The sequence below is a fragment of the Camellia sinensis genome, chromosome 10 (assembly GCF_055761805.1).
Source record: "Camellia sinensis isolate YWXY chromosome 10, ASM5576180v1, whole genome shotgun sequence".
In the NCBI taxonomy this organism is placed as follows: domain Eukaryota; kingdom Viridiplantae; phylum Streptophyta; class Magnoliopsida; order Ericales; family Theaceae; genus Camellia; species Camellia sinensis.
Window position 1 is genome coordinate 130180110 of NC_138970.1, and position 24479 is coordinate 130204588.

General features: G+C 40.1%; 1 protein-coding gene across 4 annotated transcripts in view; it reads right to left on the reverse strand.

Moving 5' to 3' along the window:
• LOC114295557 (dynamin-related protein 3A) overlaps positions 1–24479 on the reverse strand; it is a 98436-nt gene that overhangs the window by 21459 nt on the left and 52498 nt on the right. For 2 of the 4 annotated variants that reach the window (XM_028239820.2, XM_028239819.2), the window contains exons 9-13: positions 6463–6572; positions 1483–1575; positions 1276–1368; positions 1045–1182; positions 6–92 (exon numbers count right to left, since the gene is read on the reverse strand). In XM_028239820.2, the coding sequence (XP_028095621.2) occupies positions 6–92; positions 1045–1182; positions 1276–1368; positions 1483–1575; positions 6463–6572 (521 nt within the window). The remainder of the gene's footprint in view (positions 1–5; positions 93–1044; positions 1183–1275; positions 1369–1482; positions 1576–6462; positions 6573–24479) is intronic. The other 2 variants (XM_082892338.1, XM_028239821.2) reach the window with 1 other exon arrangement.

Sequence of the window (24479 nt, forward strand, 5' to 3'; positions counted from 1 at the left end):
GGCACCTGAGAAGATCTCAGTTCCCGCATAGCATCCTCCATTGCTTTCTTTCCACCAATAAAATCTGGATGTGAAGAATTTATGTAGGCCATCTGAAATAATGAAAAAAGTTGACTGATCAGCAGAAGATCAAGTTACCATTTGTACAAATCTCATCAATTCATAATAATAACTAATAATCATTGATTAACAATTTCAAAAGCATGCTAAACGTATTTAAAAATAACCGAATCAAATGAGCTATGGATCGAGAAGATTCTATATACTTGATGTGGTAGCAATTGAGTAAAAAAGAAGAGCTACCTCCTTTGAAGGCTACAGTTAAAACTTTGAGCTCCAATTAAAAGAACAAGTTACTTTGAGGCAAGAAAAGATGTTCACGGTAATTTCAGGTCAGTTATTTCAATTTTGAGTCATATTTGTTGAGCATTATCTGTCCACAATTTTATATAGAGTCCTGTTAACATATCCTCTGTGTCAGAATGTAAAATAGCACAGCAGGGGTGCTTGGAGTGGGAAAGGACCATTTACAATTGAGAACATGTGATTAAAGAAGCAGGGTGTTGTAGGGAAAGTTGAGGAATGGTGGTATAGGGTAAAACGGAAGCCTGAGCAATGAAAGCAAATCATCAAAAGTGGAAAGAAGAGTTTGCAGGTGTGCAGAATAAAAGACAAGGGTGTTTTTCTTTCTGAGAGAGAGAGAGTGGTCTTCTGAAATTAAACTTTCAAAGAACCGTCAATTACAATTTAGCTTTAAAGTCTAAATTTCTTTTTATGGGTCCGAAGTATTTCAGTATTTTTTACAGTCAACCCTCAAGTCAACTACTTTCTGAATAGATCTTAGACAATCATTTCTGGTACTTCCAACAAATTTAATGTTTTGGGTTCTCATTTCAATTCCAAGATGACACTTATCCAGTACATAAGTGAGGTTTAAAAATTCCATGCCAAATGTTGTTCGATATATTTAAGTAATCATGTAAACCAAGTACTAATTCCTGCATAACAAAGCTTAAATAAAAGAACAGAGAGAGATCAAAGAACCTCTATCTCAATAATGTTTCCTATCATTCTTTCAGCAGGTTTTACACTATCACGCAAAAACTTCCCCATGACTTCGTCCAAACGCCTTCGTAATAGTGGAAATCTTCGTATCTCCATTGCCTCACAAGCACGGCTCATCTGCATGAAAATTAATTGGCCAGATCACATCTCATTCAGTTGGAGAGAGAGAGAGAGAGCAAAACACAAGTGAGGAAGTCTGTTTTTCTGCACCTTTATTAGTTCATCATAGACAAGTTGTAAACACTGAAGACTAGGATCTAACAATCGAGCAATTTGTCTTCTAACCAAAACTTGAAATGGGACCTGAAAGGTGAATATAATAAATATTCATATCAGAAATATGCTAAGAATTGTTGAAGCACAAGGCCAACCATAGAAAACATGCTAAATAGAGCCAGTATGTAAAAACATTGACACCTCTGGAACAAACAAAGCATTTGTAGGACCAGTAGCATTTTGGATAGCTGTTCTAATGTCCTCATCAGAAAAATCTTCACAAGGATTCACTTCCTACACAATAAATGAGGTAGTTACCAGCTATGTAGCACTTAAAATCTCACGATTACCGTTATCACATTTTGGGGCCATTTCCCAAAATAAGCCAAATTTACAATTCAATTCCCAAACTGAGCCTAGTTTTGAAAGAATTTCCAAAATAAGCTAAATCGTGGTTCATAACCACGATTTCAACATATATGCGCCTGTCTCGCGTGAAGTTTGGGAAGTCTTAAAAGCGTGGTTACAAAACGCGATTTTGATTAAGAAATCGCGGTTACAAAAGGTGCTTTTAATTAAAAAAAATTTCTTCTGAAATCGCTGTTCTGAATCACGCTTTTATCCAAAAAAAAATTTCTTCTGAACTCGCTCTTCTGAACCACGCTTTTTGGCCAAAATTTGTTTCTGCTGAAATCGTGGTTCCTAACCACGCTTTTTGGCCAACCACATGCACTCACACAAACACTCTCACTCTCTCACTTTGACTCTGACACAAACACAAACAACCACTCACACACACAGTCACACTCAATATATATATATATATATAAATTTTAATATATATTTATAATTTAATATATATATATATATAAATTTTATTTCATAATATTGAAATCAATATTAAATATATATAATAATTTATAATAACAAATAGTTTATAATCAACTATAAAATTGAAATCAATATTAAATATTTTATATAGTTAATTATTATTTGTTATATATATTTAACTGTTATTATTGTTATTATAAATTATTATATATATTTAATTGTTATTTAATTATTATTTAATTATTATAATTGTTATTATTTAATTGTTATTATTTGTTATTATAAATTGTTATATATATTTAATATTGATTTCAATTTTATGAAATAAAATTTATATATATATATTAAAATTTATATATATATATATATATTGAGTGTGACTGTGTGTGTGAGTGGTTGTTTGTGTTTGTGTCAGAGTCAAAGTGAGAGAGTGAGAGTGTTTGTGTGAGTGCATGTGGTTGGCCAAAAAGCGTGGTTAGGAACCACGATTTCAGCAGAAACAAATTTTGGCCAAAAAGCGTGGTTCAAAACAGCGAGTTCAGAAGAAAATTTTTTTTTTGATAAAAGCATGATTCAGAACAGCGATTTCAGAAGAAAAAAAATTTAATTAAAAGCGCCTTTTGTAACCGCGATTTCTTAATCAAAATTGCGTTTTGTAACCACGCTTTTAAGACTTCCCAAATTTCACGCGAGACAGGCGCATATATGTTGAATGTAAAAATAAATTGATGTATTATTGATTGATATAATGTTCTATTTGTTACAATGATTCATGATTCCTATATATAGAAGAGGGTGAGTGTGTAGTAGGTAAGGAGTAGGTGAAGTGGAGGTGGTAGTGGTGTAGTGGGTTAGGTTTAGTGGAGTAGGTGAGGTGGCAGTGGTGTAGTGGGTTAGGTTTAGTGGAGTATGTTTAAGTGGGTGAAGTAGGTGATAGGTTTTAACAGCCCCCCGCAAACTCAAGGGGGATAGGAACTAGCCAACTTGAGTTTGGAGAGAGTAACAAAACAAGAAAATAGATTAATACATAAAATAAAAGAGGATAGGAGACACTGTATGGTCGTGTCAGACCGTTGGTGAAGACACTGTATGGTGGTGTCATAACGGTGTAGAGGACACTGTATGGGGGTGTCATAACGTTGTAGAGGACACTGTATGGTGGTGTCAGACCGTTGATGAAGACACTGTATGGTGGTGTCATAACGTTGTAGAGGACACTGGATGGCGGTGTCAGACTGATGTAGAAAACAGTTTATGGGGTCATGTCGGACCATTGTAGCAGACAATGTTGTGACAGTTGTTGTGACAGTTTACGGAGTCTTGCTGGACCCTTTGTAGAAACTAACCGGAATCAATATCGGGACAGTTTATAGAGTCTTGTCGGACCCATAAAGGAGCTAATCGGAATCAATGTCGGGACAGTTTACAGAGTCTTGTCGGACCCATGAAGGAGCTGACCGGAATTAATGTCGGGACAGTTTACAGAGTCTTGTCGGACCCATAAAGGAGCTAACCGGAATCAATGTCGGGACAGTTTACAGAGTCTTGTCGGACCCCTGAAGGAGCTAACCGGAATCAATGTCGGGACAGTTTACAGAGTCTTGTCGGACCCTTAAAAAGTCGCACCCTCAAAAGGTGTGCCCAATCTTTCAAAAAGGCGTGCCATCAAAAGGCGTACCCAATCCATAAAAAGACGTGCCAGATATGATGGCGAGGCACGTGAGTGCCTTGGATGGCGCGCCCGTTTGTCGTCTGGCGTCAAGTGGCGCGCGATACGCGTGGCTGCCTCGGCTATTTAACCAAGACGGAGGCTGAGGCTGAGGCAAAAGCTGAGACAGAAAAACTGAGAGAAACCTCTGAAAAATTCTTCGTTTTGCTGAGAAAGATACTCTGTAACACTCTGTTGCCCAGAAAAATGGCTTCGTCTTCCCGCGGTCTGCTCACTCTCTTTCCCGACCTCAACGAGTCAACAAGAGAGATAACTGGTGCGGTGGCCCGTGAACCTCAACCAAACACCTCTGATTTTGCTCCGTTGAACTTTCCGATGCGGTCTGTGGAGCAAAAAATGGCGGTGCAAACTGATATTGAGGCCAATCAGTATACTTTGAAGTCATGTGTGGAGACCATGACGGCGGTCACAAACTTGTCGCACCGGCTGCAAAGTAGAACAAATGAGGTGCAGCAGCTAAACGCCCAACTGGCTCTGCTCCAACGCATGTATAAGGATGCGCGAGCAGAGATAAGTATGCTAAAGGCAGAAAACAAGGAGCTGAAGCGGAAGGCCACCGTTATGTTCCGATTTGGAGGGCCGCCATATGCTGCAGTGGAGGAGCAGGGAGTAGTGATTGTGCCCAGTGGAGTGGGAAGTATGGAGGCAGCGCCGGTAAGTGACACCCAAGAGAAAAGCAAGAAGAAGAGACCTGCAGCAGAGTAGAGAAGAAAAATCCCGCCTGTGGATGTGGTTTTTGTTTTTGTTGTTGTTGTTGTTGTTGTTTTTTTTTTTTTTTTTTTTTTTTGTGTAAAATTGTGATCGGGGTTAATCCCTGAGATGAATAAATTATGGTTTGGTGTGCAAAGCTATATGGTATGAATGGAATTTGAAAAAGATAAAAAATAATGTGAAAGAAAAATAAAGAAAGAAATAATAAAAATATATTTGAAATCAAAAATGAAAGATGGGGGAAATAAGGAAAGTGGTGTGGAGAAAAGAAATAAAAATAATGGAGTTGGAAATCAAACGGAGGAGAGATGATGATGTTTTTTTTTTTTTAATATAATATAATAAAAAGAGATATATATAATAAAGAAAGTGGGGATAAAATATATATAGTATTGGTGGAATTAGGAGTGCCTACGGTGAAAAAGAAAATAATAAAATATATGTATAATAAAAGAATATATAAGTGGAGGAGGGGACAAAAGTGGGCTAGTGGATGATTTACAGCTGTAAGCTTCTTAAAAGATGCAATAGATATTGGCACATATCCTTCAGCATCTTTGTTGATAAACCTCATTAGATGAGCTGTAGGGGCCAAATTTAGAGCACTAAAATAATACTCCACCTGAGTGAGAATCTGCTGAGTAGCTTCCTCAGATAGACCATTGTTTGGTTTTGGTTTTGTTTATGTTAATGGAGGCGCATGATCGGGCTCAACAGGACCTGAGTGCTGAGCTTGCACAGAAGCCTCCCGATGATCAACAAACCCAACTCCATAGGACGGAGGACGATGCGGATGGTGAGGACGGAGGACGATACTGAACCGGAACATGATGAGGTCATCGATGTTCCTCTTCTCAAAAAACTTGGCAAAGAGGCCTGGCCAGGACGATTCTATAGGCACGTTGGCAGCCTTAACCAGTGTCGCAATCTTCTCTGAGGTGACAGGGATGCCATCGTCGTGGAGGATGAGAGCAGCGTAGGAGCAAGCGAGATCGCTCAGAGCCATCGTTCGCGGAGGAGATAAGTCAAAACTAGCTTGCAAATTTGAATTAATGGGTAAAGTAGAACTGAAGCTGTGGAGAACTGAGCGATTCTGGGCTGGGACTGAGTCACAGCGGTGGCCCGAGGCGAAGAAGAAGAGTTGCTGCGAGGGACGAACGCGGGTGCTGTGGCATGGAGTCGACTGAAAGATGAGGAAACAAAGAAAGAAGAGTTTCTGGTATGTGTTTGTGGTATGTGTTGAAAAACTCCAGCGGGCAGCGAAGGCAAGGTTGCCGGCCGGCTGCCCGTCGGAAAGAGAGGAGTATAGGCCTAAATCTTATAGCTCTGATACCATGTAAAAATAAATTGATGTATTATTGATTGATATAATGTTCTATTTATTACAATGATTCATGATTCCTATATATAGAAGAGGGTGAGTGTGTAGTAGGTAAGGAGTAGGTGAAGTGGATGTGGTAGTGGTGTAGTGGGTTAGGTTTAGTGGAGTAGGTGAGGTGGTAGTGGTGTAGTGGGTTAGGTTTAGTGGAGTAGGTTTAGTGGAGTAGGTTTAAGTGGGTGAAGTAGGTGATAGGTTTTAACATTGAAATTGTGGTTGTGAACCACGATTTAGCTTATTTTGGGAATTCTTTCAAAACTAGGCTTAGTTTGGGAATTGAATTGTAAATTTGGCTTATTTTGGGAAATGGCCCCACATTTTGAGCAAAAACTAAATAAATGACAGTTTTAACATTTAGAAATTCAATAAATTAATATGGTAAATGTATTGACTAAGGTAACAGTCCAAGCAAAAGATAGCTGCAGATTTCCTAGTAAACATGACTTCAAATTTACATATTTCAGCAGTACAAAAAAAAAAAAAAAAAAAATGCAATCCAGCAATTTCAATAATTATGAAAACTAAATTGCACCTCCAAGCTCTTCACAAAAATTGACTGAAAAATGTAGTGGATTCTGGCTCCCCCCGACAACTCTTTGGTTGACATTTCTTGACTTTTCCCATCCACCATTGCAGAAAAAGCTGTTAATCAATGAAACAGATAATGAAAGCAAATTAAGGGACCTCTACTAATGCTTGTAAACGAAAGAGACAGAATTTCAAAAGACAAAGGAGCGAGGCGACGGGAGGAGAGGACCACAAAGAAAAGGGACAACTAAACACAAGCATACAAACATTTGATCTACAATTGTTTGAGAAGCGGACCACCTAGGTCCACGCTCCAACCTAGGTAGAGAAACCCAAAGCACAAAGCACTGTTCAATGTTTGAGCAGCTCCCAAACAAGCTACATTTGCATCTCTCTTTAGTCAGATGCCAAGGTACCGAGTGCAGTCATTATTGTTAGGGCTCAACCAAAAATGGCTGCATCATGATGGCAAATGTCGTTTACATAGGAGATCCACCTGCTCCAAATGCTGACTGACACATGGTCATCCTAAATAACCAATGGAGTAAGCACTTGTTTACCAATGCCTTTATGCCTCATCAACAAAGCAAAGCATGGTGAGAAAATGCCGGATATGGTAGAATCGCCAAAGTCCTAAATGAAGCTAGTTTATTCAAATATCATAAGTCATTAGTGCCACCACAACAGCCCCTCAAGTATTCATGCTCCAAAGCCTACGCAAAGTTTTCATACCATCTCAATGAAAAAATAATACTATTGAGGCGAGAAAAAAAGCATCCCAAACAAACTTTGTCCAGAAAAAGCATCTCAAACGAACATCTAATGTAGATCCATAATGCATAATAGAGCGAAAAATAAAGAGATATATTAAACTTTACAAGAAGTTGAATAAACACTTAGCTGTAAGTTTCTAAATATTTCTGCATATTCGAATGATTCAATGATACAAAGATTACATCACTTATATAGAACTCAAATCCCTAAGACCAAAAAGGAAATACAAATTACACATAATATTTACATAATCACAATCATTCTAAATTTCTAAAATACAATATATGCAATATAGGAAATATATTCTCACACCCCGCTCAAACTCAAGATGTTTTAGCAGAAAACACTGAGAGTTTGTCAAGAAGAAACCGAAATCAAGCAGTGGTGTGAGCCTTGGTAAAAAAGTCAGCAAGTTATAGAGCCGAAGTGACAAAAGGAAGCGAGATAGAGCCAAACTGCAAATGTTGACGGACGAAGTGACAATCAATCTCAATGTGCTTCGTCTGCTAATGAAAGACAGTGTTATGGACAATCTGAATAGCACTTCGGTTGTCATAGTAGAAATAGGTCGGAAAGGGTTGAGGGACGCCCAAGTCAGATAAGAGACTATGAAGCCAGACAATTTCAGTAGTAGCATGAGCCACAATACGGTACTCAGTTTCGGCAGTAGAACAGGCAACAACAGTTTGTTTCATGCTTTTCCAAGAAATCAGGGAATCACCAAAAAATATACAAAAACCAGAAGTGGACTTGCGATCATTAACATCACCGGCCTAATCAGCATCAACATAGGCCACCAAGTCCAAGTAAGAAGTAGATGATAACACCAAGCCCTAAAAGACAGTACTGCGAAGATAGCGAAAAATCTGAATCAAAGTAGCCCAATGTGTAGAACGAAGAGCATAAACGAATTGACTAACCACATGAAAAATATAGGCAAAATCAAGACGACTAACTATTAAATAGACTAAGTAACCCACAAGTTCACGATATAAAGTAGGATCATCCAGAGGGATACCATCAGTAGTGTTGAGCTTCACATTAAACTCAATCGGGGTATCAAAAAGCTTAATGTTAGTAAGACCGACATGGTAAATAACCTTATTGGCATACTTAGCCTGAGACAGAAAGTAGCCATTGGGAGAGGAAGCTACCTCAATATCTCAAGGGGCCCAGATCCTTCATTTCGAAGGTGTGGAAGACATGCTGTTTGACCTCAGAGATAGCAGAACAGTCAGAGCAAGAGATGATCAGATCATCCACGTACAGTAAGAGAGCAACAAAACCAGTAGGGGCATAGTCTTGGGCACAAGGATGAAACCCAAGCTCAGTAACAGATGTCTGAAAGCAATCATACCAAGCACGGGGAGATTGCTTCAAACCATACAGAGCATGCCGAAGTCAACAAGCCCGTCCAGCGGAATATGGAAGGCCAGGGGGACAATGCGTGTAAACCGCCTCAGTTAGATGACCATTAAGAAAAGCATTCTTAACATCCATCTGATAAAGAGGCCAATGATGAACAGCAACGATAGAGATCAAAGTGCGGACAATAGTCATCTAGGCAACAGGGGCAAAGGTCTCCTAGGAGAAACTTTTAGCACCCAAGCGAGCTTTGTAGCGCTCGAGCAAACCATCAGAATGAGTCTTGACTTTATAGACCCATTTGCAACCAACCAAATTCTTACTAGCAGACAAAGGAACTAGCTCCCAAGTAATAGTCTTTTGCAATGCAGATAACTCATCCTCCATAGCTTGAATCTAATTAGGATCCCGACAAAAAGATGCAGTATGAAGAGGAAAACATGTGTTAGCAAAACCAAGTTTGACTACTTGTTTACGGTTGCAAAGGGGATACTTACGGTTGGCAAGATCAGAGTCGTCAAAAGTTAGAGGAGCAGCAGCAACAGGGGCAGAGACAACCGGTGGAGGGAGAGGCTTGTGATGAGAATAGACTAACAACAGAGGAGAAGAAGGAAAATGAGGGGATGCAAGAGGAGAAGAGGGAACAGACTCATGAGGGTCAGTAGAGAGGTACTCAGCCGGAGTGGTGGTAGGAGGAGGAGAAGAAACAAGCTCATGAGAAACAGTAGAGATGTACTCATTAGGAGGCACCTTAGGGCGAAATGGATCAATGTGAACCAAGTCCTCTTTGGAAACCGGAGCAATGATAGGAGGAAGATGAAAGTAAGACAGATGTTCAAGAAAGGCAACATGACAGGAGACAAAAAGGCGATGAGAAACAGGGTTGTAACAACGATAGCCTTTCTAAGCAAGATTGTAACCCAAAAAGACAGATCGGGCACTAAGTTTGGTCCTATCTTTGCAGGGAAGAAATACAAAACAAGCAGACCCAAAAACACGAAGGAGAGAATAATTGGGAAGTTGAGAAAACAGAGCCTCATAAGGAGACCAACCAGAGAGAAGGGGAGTAGGCATACGGTTGAGAAGAAAAACAGCAATAAGAACTAGTTTTTCCCAAAATGGAGACGGAACAGAGGCAGAGAAAAGAAGAGACCTAGCGATTTCAAGGAGATGATGGTTTTTATGCTCAACTCGACGATTTTGAGCGGGTGTAACAAGTTAGAATAGTAAATTATTAGTATATTATTAGTTGGGTTTTTATTTAGATGTAATTGTTCTATGCCTTAGGGCTCCCTTGTAATTATTAATCTTTATTAATATAAAAAGGGGATGATATCACAATCATTCCCCAATCTTTGAATTCTCTAAAAACATCATAGTATCAAAACCACAACCCTAAACCCTAAACCCATACCCCACAGCCACCACAAAGCTAGGTTTGACTGAACTTGCCGGAATTAGCCCTCAATCGAACACTGTCGCCGGTACCTAGTCACTTGTTGGTCACTACGACAGGCCATCTTGCCTAGTCACACCCTTCGATCACTGTCGCAAGTCCCCAGTCACGCGTTGGTCGCTGCCGACAGCCCTTCTTGCCTAAGTCGACCACTGTGGTTGTGTCGTCTTGTCTAGCTGACAGCCCCGAGGCTTCCTCTGGCTTCCTCCGTCTCCCTCTATGTCATCTTGACCTTTGGTTGCTGTCTATGATGAGGTATTGACCTCGGTTTGCTTCTGCTTCTGTTTCTTCGTTTCTTCTATCCAAAAAAAAAACTTTTATGAGTGTTTAATTCTTTAATATTCTTAGTGGTCTCCGTGCTTACTATTCCTTCACCATCTTTCAGGTTTATGATTGGCACTAGTTTTTGTTGAGGGTTCGGTAGTATAGTATCCATGACAGATTCTACCAGTGGGTCCACTACTTCTCAGACACCTAAAAGTGAGAGTTCCATTATACTTACCACTATGACTGATAACCCCAACCCTAGTCTTAAAATCACTACCTCTCTATTCAATGGTCAGAACTATCTAGCGTGGTTGCAGAGTTAGACTACTTTTTTGAAGAGCAAAGGGAACACGGGGTACGTTGATAGCAGGATACAGGCACCCAGCACCACGGACCAGGGTTATGATCAGTGTGAGATCACCAACTCCCTAATTATAGGTTAGTTGATACATTTTACAGCCCTGGAGATTGGAGAGGGCTATCTATCTATGGACACTGCACAGGATATTTGGGAGCTAGTGGCTACAACTTATTCCTGCAAAGGAAATTTCTCACAGATATTTGAGTTGTGCTGCTCTATTGAGAGCTCTGTTCAGGGGGAGCAAATTGTTCTTCAATACTTTACCTTCCTCACCAACGGCTAGAAACGTCTTGATCACCTGCAGGACTATAAACCTGTTTGCTATGCTTATTCAGTCGGGTACAGGAAGTTCATTGCACAGGAAAGGGTCTTCAAGTTTCTGGCTGGTCTTAATGTGGAGTATGATCTGGTTCGGAGTCGAGTTCTGGATATGGACACTCCCTTCACTTCTAGAGGCATTTGCCTATGTACAAAATGAGGAGAGTCGCCGGTTTGCTATGATGTCAACTGTCTTTACTGATCGCTTCGCGTTACTGTCTACCCCTAGAGATGGCCTCAATCTGACTCCCATCCCTCCGTCTGCTGCCAAGGAGTCTGTCTTCTGTGATTACTGTCATAAGCCATGGCATACTCATGAGATGTGTTGGAAGCTTCATGGGACTCCATCCGGGGGTCGAAGTGATCGGCCAGGTTCTAGAGGACGTCGGTTAGGCCAGTCTAGAGGATGTGGCTCCCATCCATAGGCTCATTAGTCTAGTGCCGTTAATACACTTGATTTTACTTTCGCTTCCTTTGGCAGGCTTTTGATGGTCTCTCTAGCATGACAACTATGAGCTCGAGGATGTTCTGCGTCACTTGTTGGACTGTCGGTCTTCTACTGCTCTCAGTACATCTTCCTCGTCGTTTGCCCGCTCAAGTAACTTAACCTCTTCTCCTCGTGTTTTCCTTTCTCATAAGTCTTTGCCCTAGATTATTGATTCTGGTGTCTCAGATCATATGTCTGGATCCTCTGACCTTTTCTCTGCCTATAAGCCCTATTCAGGTTAAGACAAAATTAGGATTGCAGATGGTACTATTTCTTCCATTTCTGGGAAAGGTTTAGTCCATGTCACTCCTACCATACCTCTATCTTCTATTCTCCATGTTGCCAATTTTTCTGTTAACCAGTTATCCTTGAGATGTTTTACAAAGGATTTGAATTGTAGTGTGACTTTTTTTTCTTGATCATTGTCTTTTTCAGGACCTTGTCACGAGGAGGACGATTGGCAGTGGTAGTACAGAAAATGGTCTCTACTTCCTAGATCAACCAGACAAGCTTGCTCATTCTTCTACCATGAGCCCTCCTACCCAAAATGATTTATGGCTATGGCATCGGCGTCTTGGGCATCTTTCTTTTTATTTACTTAAGCATTTATTTCTATCTGTTTTTGCAAACAACAATGTGTCTGAGTTTCTTTGCGAGTCTTGACAACTTGGAAAACAATACAAAGCTTCTTTTGCACCCAGTTTTAATAAAAGTTTAGTTCCTTTTTCATTAATACATTCTAATGTCCAGGGCCCCATTTGTTTTGGGGTTAAATAGATGGGAGGGGATTAGGATGGAGGTGGGGTTATTTAGTGTTGTGTTTGTTTGTAGAGTTGGGAGGGGATTAGGATGGAGGAGGTGATATAGATGGAGGTTGGAAGGGGGATTGAGATAGAGGAGGTGGAGATGGTATTAGAAAAATAGTGAGGGGATTAGAATTTTTTTTATTTTTTATATATTGGGATTTTTTTTTAAAATATTAATGTTTAATTTTTTATATTTTTTTATTTGTGTTATTTTATATAAAAATAATTTAACAATTCCTACACTAACAAATATCATCAAAACAAACACAATTTTACGTAATCCCCTCACTATGAATCCCCTCCATTCTACCTCTGAAAACAAACGGGGCCCAGGGTCCATCTCGTGTTTTGTCTGTGAAAAGTCATCGATAGTTTGTTATATTTATTGATGATTTTTCTCATACTACTTGGGTGTATATCATGAAAGACAAGAGTGAGGTTTTCTTTGTGTTCTGCAATTTTCATAAGATGATTTGTACTCAGTTTGAGGGCACTGTCAAAATCTTCCATTCTAATAATGGGGGGAATACATAGATTCTGGGTTAGGGCAATATTTTTCTGCCCATGGCATTATCCATCAAACCTCTTGCACCAATACTCCTCAATAAAATAGGGTAACGGAACACAAGAATCGCCATCTTCTTGACATGGCTCGGTACATGTGTTTTTCTATGAGTGTGCCTCGGTCTTACTGGGGCTACGCTGTTCTCACCGCTGCCCATCTTATTAATCGTCTTCCTACCCAGGTCTTGCAAAAACAAGCTCCCCTTCAAGTCCTCCTAGGTTCCGAGTCCTTATTTTCTCTTCTTCCAAAAATATTTGGCTGTCTATTTTGTCCACAATCACTCTTTTACTGGTGATAAGTTGGAGCCTCGCTCTCTCAAATGTGTTTTCCTTGGGTACTCTCCTACTTAAAAGGGATATAAGTGTTATCACCCTCTTTCTCGTAAGTGATTTGTGTTAAAATAGGAAATATTATTGATTGTATTTTATTCTTATTTTATTTCCTTGATTGGTGTAATGGGCTGGCCCATAAATTATGCCTTATGGCACTCCTGTAATTACTCAGTATTATCAATATAAAAGGGGATAAAGTTTAAATCATAGCAAAACTCTTTCTCTTCTCTAAAACAACATGGTATCAGAGCCTTAATCCTAGCCTATCCCTCCTTACCTTTCTTCTCCTCTACCAGCAGTCATGTCTTGAGTCCAAGAGACCCGACAGCCACTATAGGCCCTTAAACAACCACCGTCGACCCTCACCCAGCCCAAACCACACCTCCACTAGCCTTGCCCAAGCCTTCGGCAGTTCACCTGGGCTCCCCGACAGCCTTTTTGGCTTAGGCGACAGACCCTCTAGCCTCCTAGGGGCTATCGGCAGCTCCATTGGCCCAACCAGCCTCTATTGGCCTCTTCTCTCTCCTAGGCTACTATCGGCTTCTCACGAGCTTCATTGTATCTTTTTTTGTCTCTCCTCGTGACTGTCTCTGTAATGGTTTCCCTTGACTTTGTTTAAAACATCTAAAAAAAAAAAACAATGATAATCTAAAAAAAAGAGAGAATTTTTTTTTATAATTTTTCATATGATATTCTTGTGGTCCTAGTGTTTACTATTTCTCAACCATCTTCTACGTTTGGGATTGGCACTGGGTTTGCAGATTACTTAGTAGAATATTCATGGCAGATTTCACTAGTGAATCCACGACTTCTCAGTCATCTAGGAGCGAGAGTCCCCTTCTACCTTCTACTATGAATGATAATCTCAATCCTAGCCTAAAAAGCACCACTTCTCTATTCAATGGTCAAAACTATCCTGTGTGGTTACAAAATTTGACTATTTTTCCGAAGAGCAGAGGAAAGATAGGGTATGTTGATGGCCGAATACAGGTACCCAGTATAACGGACCCTAGTTATAATCAGTGGGAAATCACCAACTTTCTCATCATGGGTTGGTTGATCCACACTATGGTCCTTAACATTGGAGAGGGCTACTTGTCTATGCACATGGCCCAGGATATTTGGGAGGCTGTAGCTACTATTTACTCTAAAAAGGGGAACTTCTCCCAGGCTTTTGAGTTACGTCGCTCCATTGAAAGGTTGGTACAAGGTGAGATAACTATCCTTCAGTATTTTACTTTCCTTAGCAATGGATAGAAGCTACTTGATCACCTTCAGGATTACAAAGTTGTCTGTCCTACTGGTTCAATTGGTTATCGGAAGTTTGTGGCGCAAGAGCGGGTCCTCAAGTTCTTAGAAGGCCTCAATGTGGAGTACAATCCAGTTCGGATCAGAGTGCTTGGCATGGGCGTACTTCTTTCTCTCCAAGAAGCCTTTGCTTTTGTGCAGAATGAGGAGAGTTGCCATTCTGCGATGTTTCCTTCCGCTATTACTAATCGCTTGGCCTTGGTTTCTGCACCCCCTCGCAATGGAGACTGTGTGCCTCGTGGTTCTCGTCCTTCCTCTGAGAAGGATAATCTTTACGGTGACTACTGTTGTCGACCTTGCCACACACGAGAAACTTGTTGGAAGCTGCATGAAACTCCCTCTAGTGGTCGAGGAGACTGTCCTGGTACTCGAGGGGGTCAGTCTGGTCCGTCTAGAGGCTGAGGGGCCAATGCACGGGCACATCTTTCAGACACTGTTGAGCCCCCTTCTTCATCTCCAGTTGTCTCCCCTGTTGCTGATGTTTCGGGATTATCTGTCTCGGATTTTGAGAATTCTCTTCGCCACTTGCTAGACCGTCGAGCCTCCACTTCTGCTACAAGTGCAACCTCTTCTTCCTTTGCCAATTCAGGTAACTTGGCTTCCTCCCCATGTGCATTGCTATCTCATACAACTATACCATGGATTATTGATTATGTTGCTTCCAACCATATGTCTGGCTCCTCTTATTTATTTTCAGAGTATAGCCCCTCCTCAGGTCAGGAAAAAGTGCGTATTGTTGATAGTACTATTTCGCCTGTGTCAGGGAAAGGTTTCATTCATGCCACCTCTTCCCTTCCTTTGTCCTCTATCCTCTATGTTCCCAATTTTAGTGTTAATCTTTTATCTTTAAGTCGTATTACCCGTGACTTACATTGTAGCGTGATGTTTTTTCCAGATCATTGCCTTTTTCAGGGCCTTATCACGAGGAAGAGGATTGGCAGTGATAGAGAGGAACATAATCTCTACATTCTGGATCAGACAGACAAGCTGGCTCATTCCTCTCTTCAATTACCATCCACCAAGGACGACATTTGGCTGTGGCATCGTCGCTTAGGACACCCCTCCTTTTTATTACTTAAGCATTTATTTCTTTCTGTTTTTGAGAAAAATAATGTGTCAGATTTTCAATGTGAGTCTTGTCAACTTGAAAAACAACACAGAGCTTCGTTTGCTCCTTCTATTAATAAAAGTTCAGTTCCATTCTCTTTGATTCATTCTGATGTATGAGGTCCCTCCCGTTTTGTGTCTTTGACAGACCAAAAATCGTTTGTTACCTTCATAGATGATTGTTCCAGAGCCATTTGGGTATACTTGATGCAAGATAAACGTAAGGTGTTTTGTGTGTTTCAAAACTTCCATAAAATGGTTTGTACTCAATTTAGGGTAGTTGTCAAAACACTATGTTCTGAAAATGGGAGGGAATATATTGACTCTGGTCTTGCCACCTACTTCGCCAATCATGGCATTATTCACCAGACTTCATGCACTAATACCCCTCAACAAAATGGTATTGCAGAACGTAAAAATTGCCATCTCCTTGACGACGCCCGTTGTCGATCCTTTGAGATGCGGGTTCCTTGCTCCTATCGGGGGGAAGCGATTCTCATTGCCGCTTATTTGATTAATAGTCTTCCTATCCAAGTCCTTCAAAAAATAACCCCTCTGCATGTTTTGTTCAGGTCTCCCTCTTTCAGGTTCTCCATTTCTTCTAAAACTTTGGCTATGTTTGCTTTGTCCATAATCATTCACCCACTTGTGGTAAAATGGATCCTAGGTCTTTTAAGTGTGTTTTTCTGGGTTATTTTGCCACCAAAAAGGGTTATAAGTGTTATAATCCTCTCACTCGCAAATGGTTTGTCTCCATAGATGTCACTTTCTTTGACTCTCAGCCTTACTTTCCGACCTCCTCGGTATCACCGTTATCCCTTCCGATTGGTATGAAGGGATTCCTGTTCCACTTCTGCCAGTGGTTGAACAGACAAAGGATGATAAGCCAGCAGTTGTTGAGGAAAAAGAAACAGACAAAGTTTATATCAGGGACAAGAACAAACAACAAGTCACCTGGATGTAAGAGCCTACTTTCCATCCTCTACTGCTAACTTCTTCTCTGAATGAGTGTCCAGAGTGAACCCCTTCTCCTAAGAGTCCAGGTAATTCTGATTCTAGTGGTCCTATTCCTGATTTTTCAGATCTTGATGTTCCCATTGCTAATAGGAAGGGGGTTAGATCATTTACTCAGCATCCTATTACTAATTATGTCTCTTATTCTAATTTTGTTTTCGTCATATAAAGCCTTTCTGTCTAAAGTGTCTTCTGTGAGTCTACCTACCAATTTTCAGGATGCTCTCTCTATTCTTGAATGGAAGCACACCATGATAGAAGAGATGAGAGCTCTCAGCAAGAGTGGCACTTGGGAGTTAGTGGAGTTACTTAGAGGCAAAGATCTAGTTGGGTATAAGTGGATGTACACTGTAAAACACAAAGCAAATGGTTCCATAGAACGGTACAAAGCTAGATTAGTTGCTAAAGGCTTCACTAAGACTTATGGGGTAGATTTCCAGGAGACATTTGCACCGGTTGCTAAGAAGAACTCTGTGAGAATCTTACTCTCTCTTGCAGCAAATTTGGATTGGCCACTTCATCAGTTTGATATGAAGAATGCCTTCCTTCATGGAGACCTAGCAGAAGAGGTCTATATGGATATTTCCCCTGGTTTTACGGATGCTAAGTCCAAAAGTAAAGTATGCAGGCTCCGAAAGTCGCTTTACGGACTAAAGCAGTCTCCTAGGACTTGGTTTGAAAGGCTTGCTCAAGCTATGCTGAAATATGGGTTCAAGCAGAGTCAAGCTGATCACACCTTGTTTGTGAAACACTCCTCACATGGTAAGACCACAGCTCTTATTATTTATGTTGATGATATTGTTCTGACAGGGGATGGCGTTAAGGAGATCCCTCGGTTGAAGGAATACTTAACCAAGGAGTTTGAAATCAAAGATTTGGGTAGTTTGAAGTATTTCTTGGGCTTTAAAGTAGCTAGGAGCAAGAATGGCACCTTAATATGTCAGAGAAAGTATGTACTTGACTTGCTAAAGGAAACTGGATTGCTTGGAGATAGACCATGCTATACACTTCCAGAACTAGGCCAGAAACTAAGTAAGGATTAAGAGGGAGAGCCAGTAGACAGGCTGAGATACCAGAGACTAGTAGAAAAGCTCATATACTTATCCCACTCACGTCCAAACATTGCCATTGCCGTGAGCATAGTTAGCCAGTTTATGCATGCCCCTAGAACTTCCCACTTAGAGGCAGTTATGAGAATCCTGAGATACCAGAAGTCTTCTCCTGGAAAGGGTCTCTATTTCACAAAACATGGCGATCTCAGTGTGGATGCATTTACTGATGTAGATTGAACTGGATCAATCACTGACAGACGATCAACTTCCGGATACTGCACATTTGTTGGTGGCAACCTAGTCACATAGCCAAGTAAGAAACAGAATGTGGTTACTAGATCTAGTGTTGAGGCAGAATTTAGAGCTATGGCTCAAGGTGTATGTGAGTTGCTATAGATTAAACTATTGTGGAAGACTTGGGAATCCATTAGACCGACTCCATGAGACTATACTGTGACAACAAGGCAGCAATCAACATAACTCATAATCCAGTTCAACATGATAGAACTAAGCATGTGGAGATTGATAGGCACTTCATCAAGGCAAAACTCACTAGTAGCACCATATGTATTCCATTTGTGAAGAATTGGGACCAACTATCCGATATTCTCACCAAGGGACAAGGGAGCAAATCATTTCATGGCATTCTCAACACGCTGAGCATGAGAGATATCTTTGCACCAGTTTGAGGGGGAGTGTTAGAATAGGAAAAAATATTGATTATATTATTTTATTCTTATTTTATTCCCTTGATTGGTGTAATGGGCTGGCCCATAAATTATGCCTTATGGCACTCCTATAATTACTCAGTATTATCAATATAAAAGCGAATGAAGTCTATATCATTCCAAAACTCTTTCTCTTCTCTAAAACTACAGTTTGTGTCCATAGATGTCACCTTTTTTGAGTCCCAATCCTATTTCTTGTCCTCTCTGGTGTCACAGTCCTCCTTTCAAGAGGAGCCTTAGTGTGAAGTGATTCCTGTGATTCCTATGGTTGAACCAGTTGTTCTTGCACCACCACCTCTTACTGGAATTACAAAACCCAATGTCACCAAGGATAGGGAAGGGCAAGGATAAGTTTATGTCCGGGACAAAGACAGACAGAAAGTTGACTGGATACAAGAGACCACTTCTGCTCTACCACTGCCATCTCCTGCTTCTGATGAGAGTTCAAGTCACTTCGAATCTCGAGTCCAGTGATCTTGATACTCCTATTGATCTTGATGTTCCAATTGCTAAGCAAAAGCATGTCAGATCTTGTACTCAACATCCTATCTTAAATTTTGTATCCTACTCTCATTGTCATCCTCATATAGAGCTTTTGCGTCAAATATTTCCACTGTTAGCATTCCTAACCATTTTCAGGATGCTCTTGCTACCTCTGAGTGGAAACTTGCCATGATTAAGGAAATGAAAGCACTTAAGAAGAATGTCACTTGGGAATTGACTGGTTCCCTAAGGGTAAACGACCTGTGGGATGCAAATGGGTGTATACTGTGAAACATAAAACGGATGGTTCTATTGAGCGTTACAAGGCTAGACTTGTGGCAAAAGGGTTCACCCAGACATATGGCGTTGACTACCAGGAGACCTTTGCACCTGTGGCAAAGATGAATTCAGTCAGAATACTTCTCTCTCTAGCAGCTACTCTAGGTTGGCCGCTTCATTAGTTTGATGTAAAGAATGCCTTTCTCCATGGTGACCTCGCAGAAGAGGTATATATGGGCATTCCTCCTGGTTTTGAGGATCATCAGACAGAGGGTAAAGTATGTCGGCTTAGGAAGTCATTATATGGTCTCAAACAGTCTCCAAAGGCTTGGTTTGAGAGATTCGCTTAGGCTATGCTTAAATATGGCCTCAAACAGAGTTAGGCAGATCACACATTGTTTGTGAAACATTCCTCACGTGGTAAGACTACAGCGCTCATTGTTTATATGGATGACATAGTTCTTACGGGCGATGATAGTGAGGAAATACCTCTGTTGAAGAAATATTTAGCAAGTGAGTTTGAAATCAAAGACTTGGGGAGCTTGAAGTATTTTTTGAGAATTGAGGTTGATCGCTCTAAGGATGGGATATTTATCTCACAGCACAAGTATGTGCTTGATCAAATGAAGGAAACTGGGATGCTTGGTTGCAAGGCCTGTGACACTCCATTGGAACCCAATCAGAAACTGGGGGATGATGAAGGAGGAGCAGTTGTTGATAGAGGAAGCTATCAACGTTTAGTGGGTAAGCTCATCTATCTATCTCACTCCCATTCTGATATTAATGTTGCTGCCAGTGTGGTTAGCTAGTTTATGCATGCTCCTCATCAGATTTACTTCGAGGCTGTCATAAGAATTTTGTGGTACTTGAAGTCTGCTCCTAGTAAGGGTCTTTATTATTCAAAACATGATCATCTTCGTGTGGAAGCCTATACAGATGCTGACTAGGCTGGATCACTAACTGATAGGAGATCAACTTCAGAGTATTGCACCTTTGTTGGAGGCAACCTAGTTACTTGGAAGAGTAAGAAACAGAATGTGGTTACCAGGTCAACTGCAGAAGTTGAGTTTAGAGCTATGGCACAAGGGTGTATGAGCTCTTATGGATCAAGTTATTGTTGGGTGATCTAAGTATTGATCAGACGGACTCCATACGGTTATACTGTGATAGTAAAGCCACTATCAACATCGTTCACAATCCGGTTCAACATGACAGGACAAAGCATGTTAAGATTGATCGCCACTTCATTAAGGAGAAACTCACTAATGGGCACAATATGTACTAAATTTGCGCAGTTTGGTGAACACCTCGCTAACATCCACACCAAGGGAGTTGGGATTAAGCCATTGCATGACATCCTAGGCAAGTTGGGCATAAGAGATATTTTTGCACCAACTTGAGGGGGAGTGTTAGAATAGTATATTATTAATTATGTTTTTATTCAGATGTAATTATTCTATGCCTTAGGGCTCCTTTGTAATTATTAATCCTTATTAATATAAAAAGGGGATGATATCACAATCATTCCCCAATCTTTGTATTCTTTAAAAACATCATATCAGTACAAGACGTTTGATGAATGGCATCTAAGGTGGCCAAATACTCACAAAACTCAGTTTTAAAATATTCCCCACCCAAGTTAGAGCGCAACATTTTAATAATAAACCTAAACTATGTAGTGACCAAAGGTTGAAAAGTACGGTATATCTGGTAGAAATCATATTTATGAGTCGTAAGATAAACCCAAGTATATGACTTAGAAAATATGAGGAAGAAGAACTCCGAAAATATGAGGAAGAAGGAATATATTTCTGTTATATTCAAAACTTCTTATCTTACAAGACCAAATGACACTCCTTATATAGGAGATATTACAAACATCATGATAACCCATTATATGCCACTAACATATTATATATTACCACTATCTACCACTATCATATTATATACATGCCACTATCTACCACCAACACCACTATCATATTCTATACATGCCACTATCCTTCACCAACACCACTATCATATTATATACATGTCACTATCTACCACCAACACCACTATCATATTCTATACATGCCACTATCCTTCACCAACACCACTATCATATTATATACATTAACACAAATTTCCAGCACTCCCCCTCAAGCTGGTTTGAAGATATCTTCCATAGCCAGCTTGCTAGTCAGCTTATCAAATTGCTTCTTGTGTAGTCCCTTCGTTAGCACATCAGCTAATTGTTCACCTGTTGGAAGGTAGGTCATACAGATTATGCCAGCATTGATTTTCTCCTTGATGAAATGTTTATCCACTTCTATATGTTTTGTGCGATCATGTAGAACTGGATTATGAGCTATAGATATAGCTGCTTTGTTGTCACAATAGACCTTCATAGGTGTCGGGTGAGAAAGCTTTAATTCTTCAAGAATTCTTTTAATCCACATTACTTCACAGATTCCATGGGCAACAGCTCTGAACTCTGCTTCTGCACTACTTCTAGCTACCACATTTTGTTTTTTACTCCGCCATGTAACTAGGTTCCCACCTACAAAGGAGCAGTATCCGGATGTTGATCTCCTGTCTGTAACACTTCCTGCCCAGTCTGCATCTGTGTATACTTCAACTTGAAGATGTCCATGTTTCTTGAACAGTAAGCCTTTCCCTGGAGTTCCTTTCAAATATCTTAAGATCTTATAAACGGCCTCAAAGTGCTCTGCCCCTGGTGAGTGCATGAACTGACTTACCATGCTGACTGCAAAGGCAATATCAGGCCGCGTATGAGACAAGTAAATCAATTTCCCTACAAGCCGCTGATATTGTTCCCTCTCTTTGACTTCTTCAGCCTTAGCAGCTTGTAACTTCAAGTTAGGCTCGATCGGAGTCTCCACCATCTTACAACCAAGCATACCTGTTTCTCCAAGGAGATCAAGAACATATTTTCTCTGATTAACGAATATACCTTCCTTGGATCTTGCAAATTCCATTCCGAGGAAATACTTGAGGGCTCCCAAATCCTTAATGTGAAATTCTTTTGCGAGTTTCTCTTTGAGGGCTGCTAACTCTGCTTCATCATTACCAGTTAAAATGATGTCATCAACATAAACAATCAAAATTGCAATTTTACTGTTTTTTGAATGTTTATAAAATATTGTGTGATCTGCTTGACTCTGCGAGAAGCCACAACTGATAACTGCCTTCCCAAAGCGTTCAAACCACGCTCTTGGTGATTGTTTGAGTCCGCATAATGACTTGTTCAATCTGCATACTCTGTCGCTTCCAAGTCTCTGCTCAAATCCCGGCGGTAGGCTCATGAACACCTCCTCTTCAAGATCACCATTGAGAAATGCATTTTTAATGTCAAGTTGATGTAGAGGCCAATCTGAATTTACTGCAAGAGATAACAGTACTCTGATGGAATTTATTTTAGCAACAGGAGCAAACGTCTCCTGATAGTCGATCCCATAAGTTTGAGTGAAGCCTTTAGCCACCAGTCTCGCCTTGTATCTCTCAACGCTTCCATCTGCGTTACATTTTATCGTAAACACCCATTTACACCCAACTGTTTTCTTGTCTTTGGGTAGATCAACTATCTCCCAAGTACCACTTCTCCTTAAAGCATTCATCTCCTCCATGACTGCTAATTTCCAATTCGGATCATCCAATGCTTCCTGTATATTCCTTGGAACAAACAAGTGTGAAATCCTAGATGTGAAAGCTCTATGGTTTTTAGACAGTCTTTGATAGGAGAGGTAATTTGCAATAGGATGTTTAATGCAATTTCGGACACCTTTCCTAATTGCTATAGGAACATCAAGGTCGGAAATAGAAGGAATAGGATTACCTAAAATTTTGATGCCAGAACTCGGGTGGACATTCGGGTCATTAGGATGGACATTCGGGTCATTATTCCTCAGATGAAATCGCTTCCTAGTATAAACCTGAAGCTCAGGATTTAGATCATTTTGTAGTACTTCTCCCCCTAAACAAGAATCTTCTTGACTAGGCACCATAGAACTTGGTTCTCCTAAGTGATCACTATCAGACAGATGTGGTTTTTGGGTAGGATAAATGACATTGGGGAGCGGGATAGAAATATCCCAAAAACGGTCTTCTACTCCACTTGTCTCTCCCTGAAGAGAAGTGTTGGGGAAATAGGATTTTGTTTCCACAAATGACACATCCATACTCACATGAAATTTCTTGGTTTGAGGATCGAAACACTTATACCCCTTTTTGTTTGAGGAATAACCCAAAAAAACACATTTTATAGCACGGGGGTCAAGTTTTGAACGAAATTGACTGGGAACATGAACATAGGCAGTACATCCAAAAACTTTGGCGGGTAAATCAGAAAACAACCTCGTGTCAGGAAAAAAAGTTTTGAGACAATCAAAAGGTGTTTTGTATGTTAACACCTTTGTAGGCATCCTGTTTATCAAATAAGAGGCTGTTAAAATTGCTTCACCCCATAAATATTTAGGAACATGCATGTAAAACATTATAGCACGTGCTACTTCAAGTAGATGTTTATTTTTTCGTTCTGCAATGCCATTTTGTTAAGGGGTATCCCGACATGTAGATTGATGAAAAATCCCCTTTTTTTCCAAAAACTCACCCAACTGCTCATTGAAATATTCTGTTCCATTATCAGAATGTAAAATACCAATTTTGGTTTGAAATTGGTTTTCAATCATATTATAAAAATTTGTGAATAAATTTTTCACGTCAGATTTTTTATTCATCAAATAAATCCAACATAAGCGGGTATGGTCATCAATAAATGTAACAAACCATTTTTTACCAGAAAGAGTAGTGATTTTAGAAGGGCCCCAAACATCACTATGAATCAAATAAAAAGGTTTGGAAGCCTGGTAAGGTTTCGGCAAATAAGTAGAGCGATGAAATTTTGCAAAAATGCAACTTTCACAATGAAAAGAAGAACAATCAATCCCTTTAAATAATTCTGGAAATAAATGTTTCAGATAAAGAAAACTAGGATGTCCTAGCCTATAGTGCCATAGCATTATTTTTTCTTGAACAGAGATTGAACTAGTACTATTAAAGCTCTGAGCTTTTTTATTACTAGCAGGTACTTCATCAAAGTAATAAAGACCTTCAAGCATCCTAGCACGCCCAATCATCATCCCCGAGTTCTGGTCCTGAAATTCACAATGGGATTCAAAAAATGTAACACGACAATTAGAATCCTTAGATAGTTTATTGACAGACAAAAGGTTACAGGCTAAGTTGGGGACGTGAAGAACAGCATTGAGATTAATTTTCTCAGTTAGTTTAATAAATCCTTTTCCTGCAATAGGTGAA